General features: G+C 38.9%; 1 protein-coding gene across 1 annotated transcript in view; it reads left to right on the plus strand.

Annotated features, from left to right (window-relative positions):
• COPB2 (COPI coat complex subunit beta 2) overlaps nucleotides 1-9,800 on the plus strand; it is a 31,514-nt gene extending 21,714 nt beyond the window's left edge. Inside the window, exons 16-22 of the mRNA XM_079922672.1 lie at nucleotides 5,383-5,493; nucleotides 6,737-6,951; nucleotides 8,324-8,416; nucleotides 8,505-8,685; nucleotides 8,872-8,940; nucleotides 9,094-9,165; nucleotides 9,427-9,800. Coding sequence (XP_079778798.1) covers nucleotides 5,383-5,493; nucleotides 6,737-6,951; nucleotides 8,324-8,416; nucleotides 8,505-8,685; nucleotides 8,872-8,940; nucleotides 9,094-9,165; nucleotides 9,427-9,522 — 837 coding nt within the window. The 3' untranslated portion in view covers nucleotides 9,523-9,800. The remainder of the gene's footprint in view (nucleotides 1-5,382; nucleotides 5,494-6,736; nucleotides 6,952-8,323; nucleotides 8,417-8,504; nucleotides 8,686-8,871; nucleotides 8,941-9,093; nucleotides 9,166-9,426) is intronic.
• Nucleotides 9,801-9,868: the final 68 nt, after the last annotated feature.

Below are 9,868 nucleotides of genomic sequence, written 5' to 3' on the forward strand. Positions count from 1 at the left end.
GCAAGGCTTAGGAAAAAAACAGCCCTCCCTCTCTCATTTCTCCTCCCTAGCGGTAATCACTTGTAATTCTTTTAGCTGACTCTGTTGGCATTTATTTTCACATGTCTAACATGCTTATATTGCTGTTTCTCAGCTTTAGGCATTTCTTGGGACTTTCCACTCTATACAAGATGAGGAATTTATCTTTCACTCCACCTGCTTCTACCACATACATGCCACACTCCTATTCCTTATCCTCCCAATATAGTTACATCATAATTTTGATTAAATTGGTATTCATTGTTTATATTGTTGTGGCTGTGTAAACACTGTTCATAGCTGAGCCATGTGATATATTATGGCAATAGCTTTCTCTTCTTGCAGTTGTTTGTTTTCCTTGGAGTTAATAATTGTTTCTTTTTTTAAAACTTTGCTTATTTTTCTATGTGCTTAGGGTTATTCTCCCTACTCTGATGGTTCTCCAGATTTCCTTGAAATCTCCTTTCAGTATGTTCAGTCTGCTTCAGGCTAAACTGGTTTCTGCCCTCATCATGGATATCCCCTCACCATCGTGTTGAGGCTTCCCTTTGGCTCTCTTGAGTTGGATCCGTTGTTTCCTATATTCCCTATCTTTCCTGGTTTACTCCCGCATTTTGCTGGAGTATGTCCTTCAGTAGTTTCCTGAGAAAAGGGTTATTTATTAATAGCAAGTAAATTTTTTTGTGACCTCGATTATCTGAAAGTGCCATTGTTCTACCTTAAAACATATTTGGCTATTTAACTGGATATAGAATTCTAGGTTGGAGATGATTTTCTCTCAGAATTTTGAAGACGAAACTCTTATTTTGCCTTCTGCCTTCTAGCTTCTAGTTGTTGAGGTCTAAAGCCATTTATATGCCTGATTCTTGGTACCTGATCTGTTTATTTCTCTTTGGAAGTTTTTTGGGTCTTGTCCCTATTGTTCTGTGATGTTATCATGATGGTGGGCCTTGGTGTAGGGGTTAATTATTGTTCATTCTGCTGGGTATTAGATGAGCTCTCTTAATTGGAAACTCATTCCTTCTTTTTTTTTTTTGATACAGTGCCTGTGAAGTTGGCACTATTTTTATTTTTTATTTTTTTAACATCTTTATTGGAGAATAATTGCTTTACAATGGTGTGTTAGTTTCTGCTTTACAACAAAATGAATCAGTTATATATATACATATGTTCCCATATCTCTTTCCTCTTGCGTCTCCCTCCCTCCCACTCTCCCTATCCCACCCCTCCAGGCGGTCACAAAGCACCGAGCTGATCTCCCTGTGCTATGCGGCTGCTTCCCACTAGCTATCTACCTTACGTTTGGTAGTGTATATATGTCCATGCCTCTCTCTCGCTTTGTCACACCTTAACCCTTCCCCCTCCCCATATCCTCAAGTCCATTCTCTAGTAGGTCTGTGTCTTTATTCCTGTCTTACCCCTAGGTTCTTCATGACATTTTTTTTTCTTAAATTCCATATATATGTGTTAGCATACGGTATTTGTCTCTCTCTTTCTGACTTACTTCACTCTGTATGACAGACTCTAGGTCTATCCACCTCATTACAAATAGCTCAATTTCGTTTCTGTTTATGGCTGAGTAATATTCCATTGTATATATGTGCCACATCTTCTTTATCCATTCATCCGATGGTGGACACTTAGGTTGTTTCCATCTCCGGGCTATTGTAAATAGAGCTGCAATGAACATTTTGGTACATGACTCTTTTTGAATTATGGTTTTCTCAGGGTATATGCCCAGTAGTGGGATTGCTGGGTCATATGGTAGTTCTATTTGTAGTTTTTTAAGGAACCCTCATACTGTTCTCCACAGTAGCTGTATCAATTTACATTCCCACCAACAGTGCAAGAGTGTTCCCTTTTCTCCACACCCTCTCCAGCATTTATTGTTTGTAGATTTTTTGATGATGGCCATTCTGACTGGTGTGAGATGATACCTCATTGTAGTTTTGGTTTGCATTTCTCTAATGATTAGTGATGTTGAGCATTCTTTCATGTGTTTGTTGGCAGTCTGTATATCTTCTTTGGAGAAATGTCTGTTTAGGTCTTCTGCCCATTTTTGGATTGGGTTTTTTTTTTGTTGTTGTTATTAAGCTGCATGAGCTGCTTATAAATTTTGGAGAGTAATCCTTTGTCAGTTTCTTCATTTGCAAATATTTTCTCCCATTCTGAGGGTTGTCTTTTGGTCTTGTTTATGGTTTCCTTTGCTGTGCAAAAGCTTTAAAGTTTCATTAGGTCCCATTTGTTTATTTTTGTTTTTATTTCCATTTCTCTAGGAGGTGTGTCAAAAAGGATCTTGCTGTGATTTATGTCATAGAGTGTCCTGCCTATGTTTTCCTCTAAGAGTTTGATAGTTTCTGGCCTTACATTTAGGTCTTTAATCCATTTTGAGCTTATTTTTGTGTATGGTGTTAGGGAGTGATCTAATCTCATACTTTTACATGTACCTGTCCAGTTTTCCCAGTACCACTTATTGAAGAGGCTGTCCTTTCTCCACTGTACACTCCTGCCTCCTTTATCAAAGATAAGGTGACCATATGTGCGTGGGTTTATCTCTGGGCTTTCTATCCTGTTTCATTGATCTATATTTCTGTTTTTGTGCCAGTACCATACTGTCTTGATTACTGTAGCTTTGTAGTATAGTTTGAAGTCAGGGAGCCTGATTCCTCCAGCTCCGTTTTTCGTTCTCAAGATTGCTTTGGCTGTTCGGGGTCTTTTGTGTTTCCATACAAATTATGAAATTTTTTGTTCTAGTTCTGTGAAAAATGCCAGTGGTAGTTTGATAGGGATTGCATTGAATCTGTAGATTGCTTTGGGTAGTAGAGTCATTTTCACAATGTTGATTCTTCCAATCCAAGAACATGGTATATCTCTCCATCTATTTGTATCATCTTTAATTTCTTTCATCAGTGTCTTATAATTTTCTGCATACAGGTCTTTTGTCTCCTTAGGTAGGTTTATTCCTAGATATTTTATTCTTTTTGTTGCAGTGGTAAATGGGAGTGTTCTCTTGATTTCACGTTCAGATTTTTCATCATTACTGTATAGGTCATTCCTTCATTTTTGAGAGATTTTCTTGAATCATTTCTCTGTTGATTTCCTTCCTTTGTTTTCTATATTCTCTCTGTGCAACTGTTATTCAGATGTTGGACCTCTTGCACTGGTTTTCTCATTTTGTTATTCTTGGACTTTTTAAATCTTGTTTATGGATCAGAGTTTGTCTTCATACCTTCTGTAAGGGTATGAATGATAGTTTTTGTTGTTGAGTTTTCTTTTCCCCTTATGTGGTATGCTTTCTTCAGATTGCTGTTATTGGTTCATTTTGATCTCTGTCTTCCTTTTAAAGATTTTCCTCAGGTATCTGATGATCTTTGGGCACTCATTTAAGAGTGGAGGTCTAAGAAGCAGGTCAAAAGATCTGAGTTTATGGGTGAATTTATTGGCTGGACTAAAAATATGTGATGTGGCTGGGCCTTTTGATTGGGGAGCCTCAATCAGTATCAGTATCTTCATCTAATGAATTTAATGACTCTTCACTTATTCATTTAGTGAATTTAATGAGCACTTAATATTGTACCAGGCACTGTTCAGGCTGGCATATGGCCCTCGTTGACATTTTAGCATTTTTAAGTCTTACCCCTTTGACTTGTTAGTTTACAGAGAAGCTCCCCAATCACCATCCTTGTGTGGGCTGAGCAGAGTATGACTTGGTGTCTCAGTATTTAGTATTTCAAATATTTCGTGTCAACATCTATTCTTATAATCTCCTGTTTTCCTTTTTCCACTCAGCACTCCTTCTGGGTGTGCAGGGATCCCTTGGTGTGCAGGGATCCCTCAGACTGGAGACCCTCTAGTTTACTCTCTCCAAAGAACAAGATTCCTGTCTTCTGTGTGTGTCGAGAGGTCGGGGCAGGGAGAGGAGTGGGGACCTGGGGTATCTAACGGCTTCTTATATAGACTTTCAGGCAGTTATGTTTATTTGCTGGTTTTAGCACTACCCTTCACAAGACACCTCTGGGGATTCTGAGGTGTGAATCAGGTTGTTTCTATGCTGTCTTCACTCCTGATTTAGGGATTAGTCCTCTCTCGTGTTTTAACTTGAATGTTTGTACTCCTCCACCAGCTTTCAAGCTTCCAAAATTGTTACTCATGTCTCTGCTGCCTTTATGTGTGTCCTTGGGAGTTTATGCTTTTAAAAAAGAACCCCCTAAGTGTCATTTCAGTGGGGATTTGCAGGAAAGCAAAAGTAAGTGTATATAGCCCACCTCATTTCATCTGCTTTGCCCTCACCTATATCTGACTAGTTCTATAGATCTTCCATCCTCCACTCTTGGATTTTATATTGTCTACATCAGTGCTAGGGAAAAAAGGGAGTAATGCAGATTATTCAGAATGCCTTGTTACATTGTACTCCTGGGAGAATGAAGGGAGGGGCAGCTTGTATAGTCTGGGAAGTTATTTTAAACACAGTGATACAGCAATGCTGAATATCTACCCAGACAGAACTCAGACAGCTGTCCAGCTTCTCCCTCCTGACCACCCCCTAACAGAGCATTCACTCTCAGTCTGAGGAAGTCATATACCACATCCCTGGAGCTGAAGAACTTACCCATAGGGCAGACCCCATCAGCCCTGTTTGTCTTGGGGGAGAGGCTAATATAGTAATTACAGTAGTTGGTTTAAAAGCTTGTTGCTGATGACTGGAGCATGGGAAGGCAGTTTTAGACTTCTGTGCTCTGGAATACTTGCTCATGAGTAAACTGGACATGAGACCAACAGTAAAGGCATAGGTAATGACACCAGATCAATATCAGGACCTGAAAGCAAAATGTTTGCTAAATGACCTGCAGATGATAGAAAATTGGAAGGTTTTACATTCGACTTCCTTTTCTCTGAAGCACTGGACTAGATCTCTAAGGCCCAGCTCGGAGATTACGGACAGCTAGGTTTACACCACTGTGTCTGTCTTTCTCTTTTTGAAGTGGCTCTTGTTCAGTCAACTTTCCAAAATCCTTTTCTTTTTGACATTCGTTTACTTTTACATTTCTAAATTTTACTGATTGTTGTTTTACTTGAATTTATCAAGCATTGGTCAGCTCCCACTGCTTAGAAAACAGTAGATGTTGTGTGACTGAATTTTGTCTGCCCTGTTTTTTACCAGTTAATTTAACAACTCCTTAATTTTTCTGTCTTCTAATTGAAGAGCATTTTTTATTTGTTACTTTGTTTAAGTAATGGGGCTTCCAGTGTCAGCAGCCTGTTTAGTTTGAGAGAGCAATGGATTGTTTGCCATGTGTGTGCACTGTATATGTAGACTACACACACAGGTTTTTCTGTACATAAACACGTATTTTATCTGTTTAGGGCTTCAAGCAGCAAGCTCTTACAGTATCCACAGACCCTGAGCATCGCTTCGAACTTGCTCTTCAGCTTGGAGAACTAAAAATTGCGTACCAATTAGCAGTGGAAGCAGAGGTATGTACTAATTTATGATTTTTTGTAACTGATGGAAGGGTCAGTAGGTACTTACATGTGTTTACTATAAGTTATGTTTTAAAGTTTTCTGAAATGCAAATTAGTGACTCATTTTGGTGAGGTTGTTGCCTTTCTTTGGTCTTCTTAAAAAATGAATTATGTTTATCTTTGCATAAATTAAATGGATTATATTGGAGATATATATTATTATATTCTTATTAATATATTCTTAGCATTCTAATTTAAGAAAAAGTGGGGTTTTTTTAATCTTACATGAGATCTGTTTTGGAAGAGAAGGAAAGCTAGAAGATAGTAGATAAAGGAGTCTGGAACTCTAAAAGGATGCAGACACAGCAGTAATTTGCCAATATTAGTGAGGAAGATGTTGGTTTTAAAGAAGGGTTTTGACATTTTGAGACAGTTTGATGACATTTTTATGGATCGTTGTATATTTTGTGTACTGAGGGCTCCCAGTTGTGGTTTAAGTCTAGCATTTACTGGTAAATTCATTTCAGATGTACTAAATAAATTTTAGCTATGTTAAGATCATCCAAATGAGCAGCATTTTATTTGATTTCTGAGAAGCTACAAATGACAGAAATGTTTATTATTAAATATTTAAGGACATAAAAAGTTTTTTCTGGGGCTTCCCTGGTGGCGCAGTGGTTGAGAGTCCGCCTGCTGATGCAGGGGACACGGGTTCGTGCCCCGGTCCGGGAAGATCCCACATGCTGTGGAGCAGCTGGGCCCGTGAGCCATGGCCGCTGAGCCTGTGCGTCCGGAGCTTGTGCTCCGCAGCGGGAGAGGCCACAACAGTGAGAGGCCCGCGTACCGAAAAAAAAAAAAAAGTTTTTTCTGCTTTCAAAAAATGGTATTAAATCGTTCCTTAAAATAATTACAGTCTAATTACCTTAAAACTCGTTAGTTTTAGTTTCACTGTGTAATTACAAAATAAAAATATAATGGGCTGATGATTATTCACATGCAGCATTAAATTTGTGTTTGAATTAATCTTATGTATGTGAATAATTTCAATTTCCTCATTATACATTTTGTCATTCTGTTCTTAATTTGATAGAACCTACTTAAGCACAGCTCAGTATATATAAAATATGTATTTTATAATTATAGAAAATATAAAATTGTCATTACAGTAATGTTCAGACTAACAGAATAACATTGATGTTGGAAATTCAAATGTTTATTTAAAAGATATTTTAATGTGGAATCTCTTTTCTTACAGTCAGAACAGAAGTGGAAACAACTTGCTGAACTTGCCATTAGTAAATGCCAGTTTGGCCTAGCCCAGGAGTGCCTGCACCATGCACAGGATTATGGGGGTCTGTTGCTTTTGGCCACTGCCTCTGGAAATGCTACTATGGTGAACAAGCTAGCAGAGGGTGCGGAGAGAGACGGCAAGAATAATGTGGCATTCATGAGCTACTTTTTACAGGGCAAGTAAGTATTAACCCAAGGTCTAAAAGAGGTGGGCACAGTAATAAAGCACTGACTTCAGGGGTGGTCTTTGGAGAGGAGCATGAAGAAGGAACCCTGGAGAGAGCGCTGATGCCTGGCCAAGTGGTGCCGTTGACGGGAGCAGGCAGGAGGACAGTGCTGCTTTGGAAGAACTCAAAGGATGCTCTTCAGCAAAGGATGCTCTTACCACTAACATTAGGTCTGATGTTCGAGCAAAAGGAGCTGCTCAGGGAGGCTCAACTGGGAGAAATGGTAAACCCCTTTCTCAACAGCCCTGCCACTTACTGGCGAAGGTATTTTATTTAATGAAGGCAGGAGGCTGTTGGGCTGCTTGCTTCATTTGGTACCTGAACGGCAGGTGATTTTACCCAAGTTGAATAATTCTGATCTGCTTACAACAAAAATAAGGCGGATGAGGATGCCAGTTACTTTTAGATTTGATTTCAACTGTAAAGCATAAAAATGTCATGTATTAAAAAGTCTAGCAGTTAGTGCATATCAGATCATTAGTTGACCATATGATGAAATAAAACACAAAAGTATTCATTAACTTTGCCCTACATACTTTTTAAACCTCGCACTTAATCATAGAAACTTTGAATGTGTTTTTTATAACATATGTATGTGTAAATTTATATACCTGTAAGAATAGGTCCACTATTTCTTATCAATAGCTCAAAAACCCAAAAACATTCTGAGAATATTTTATTTGGTGGCAAAACTTGGCCTAAACGCTGAAGTGTTATTATTAGTTGCTTTTATGCCACTTGGTTTGTTTTTATTGCATTTAGTATTCATGTGTTATAGCAGAATACTGATGTGTGTGACTCTGATGCTGAGGGTATTATGGAACGTATGGTGTATGTACTTCCTAAAATCCAAAAAATTCTGAGTTCTAAAGCATGTTATCCACTTTATCAAACTTACCCAAGAAAAAGTTAAAAAAAGAAAATGGACACCTGGATATTTTCCTACTGGGCACCACTGGATTGTCCAGCACAGTCCATGTTAGAGATGCTGCCCTCAAAACTGTATTTGTGAAACCGAGTTTCTGCTCTTCATATTCTGAAGCCCTTAAATGTGCTCATCTAAGCTTCCTTGTTTTAAAAAGCCCCTTTAGATTCTTCTTAGGGAAGTTAAGGAGATTGAAAAATCTCTCACACTCCTGGAGTCCGTTATGTAACACACTGGTGATGACAAGTTAGTGGCTCAGTGACAGAAAAGAGGTGTATGCGTGAGAGTTGGAGAGGGAGTGCTGACTTGCCAGCACTAAACCCACATGTCTTTAATGTGTTAAGTGCCATTATTATAGCGTTTATTCTTGGTAACAGTGCCTCTCCTTTTTAATCTTTAGGCTTGATGCTTGCCTGGAGCTCTTGATTAGAACTGGACGACTGCCAGAAGCTGCCTTCCTGGCACGGACTTACTTACCCAGTCAGGTTTCAAGGTACAGACTTTTCATTTTAGGAAGAAATGTTTCAGATAAAAACAGAGCCCCTAACAGTCTCCCAATGGTTCTATGATATCTGTAATAGGGTGGTGAAACTCTGGAGAGAAAATCTCTCAAAAGTCAATCAGAAAGCAGCAGAATCCCTTGCTGATCCAACAGAATATGAAAACCTTTTTCCTGGATTAAAAGAAGCCTTCGTTGTAGAAGAATGGGTGAAGGAAACACATGCTGACCTGTGGCCAGCCAAACAATACCCACTTGTCACGGTGAGTGCCTGGGGTGCCTCATCCCGTGTGACTACGGGGTGGAAAGGCATTCACGACTTAAGGTTTTGAACTGCACCACATACATTATGGTTCGATTAGGAGCTAGTATCTGGGATTTAGGCCAAGTTTATAGATGACTTATGCTTTCAGAATATCTCATTTCATCATTGCTTTATTCTCTGATAGCCAAATGAAGAAAGAAATGTTATGGAAGAGGCAAAAGGCTTTCAGCCCTCAAGATCTGCATCTCAGCAGGTCAGTCAGACATGAGAAAGTCTGGCTGAGATTTGGTGATTTTTAAGTACCATTTCCCACTTCCTAATCCTCGTCTGCCTTCTCTTCGGGAAAAATTTCAAATTCCTAAACAGATTCCTTTGTTTTTATGTGTGTTTCTACTTGGGTTTTCAGGAACTTGATGGGAAACCTGCTTCTCCTACTCCTGTTATTGTGGCCCCCCACACAGACAACAAAGAAGAAAAGGTACGGACATCATACCCAACTTCCTATTGGACCCCAGCCTCACCCTCCCTCCTCGCAAATGTCTGCAGGATGTGCAGGCCTCTGCGTTTTAAGTGATGTAATCAGTTTCAGAGCAGGGGTTCTGAAATGAGAAAATGCCCCCTTTTGACTGTTGTTTTAGTGCTCTTTGGTTCATGAATCACAGATAACTCTTCTTTAATAACTTTGCTTTAACACAGTACTATATAACTATATTACTCACCCTCTTCCTTTTCTTTGCAGAGTTTACTTGAACTGGAAGTAGATTTGGATAATTTGGAATTAGAAGATATTGACACAACAGATATCAACCTGGATGAAGATATTTTGGATGACTGAATAATGTTTCCCATTTACTCAACTAAACAGATCATTATTATGGACAGGTATTGATCATCACCCTGACCACAGTGCTTTGGACTCTGAGAAACTCCTTAGATTTTTATATGCAGATGCTGTGGCCCACTGGGAGCACAATGCCCTCATCTTCGGAGGAGTTTATGTGCAGCATCTAAATCACAATGTTTCCTTGTTAACTAAGACTGCTGTGCGCTTTGATTTTTTTCATACTGTCATTAAGACCATATCTCATAAAATCTTTTGAATTAATGAAGATACTTCAAAGTTTCCTTTCTGCATAATGAAAATAGGATTCTAGTTTTAGAAGGCTGAGCCAAAACTACAC

This window comes from Stenella coeruleoalba (genome assembly GCF_951394435.1).
Source record: "Stenella coeruleoalba genome assembly, chromosome: 5".
Taxonomy (NCBI): domain Eukaryota; kingdom Metazoa; phylum Chordata; class Mammalia; order Artiodactyla; family Delphinidae; genus Stenella; species Stenella coeruleoalba.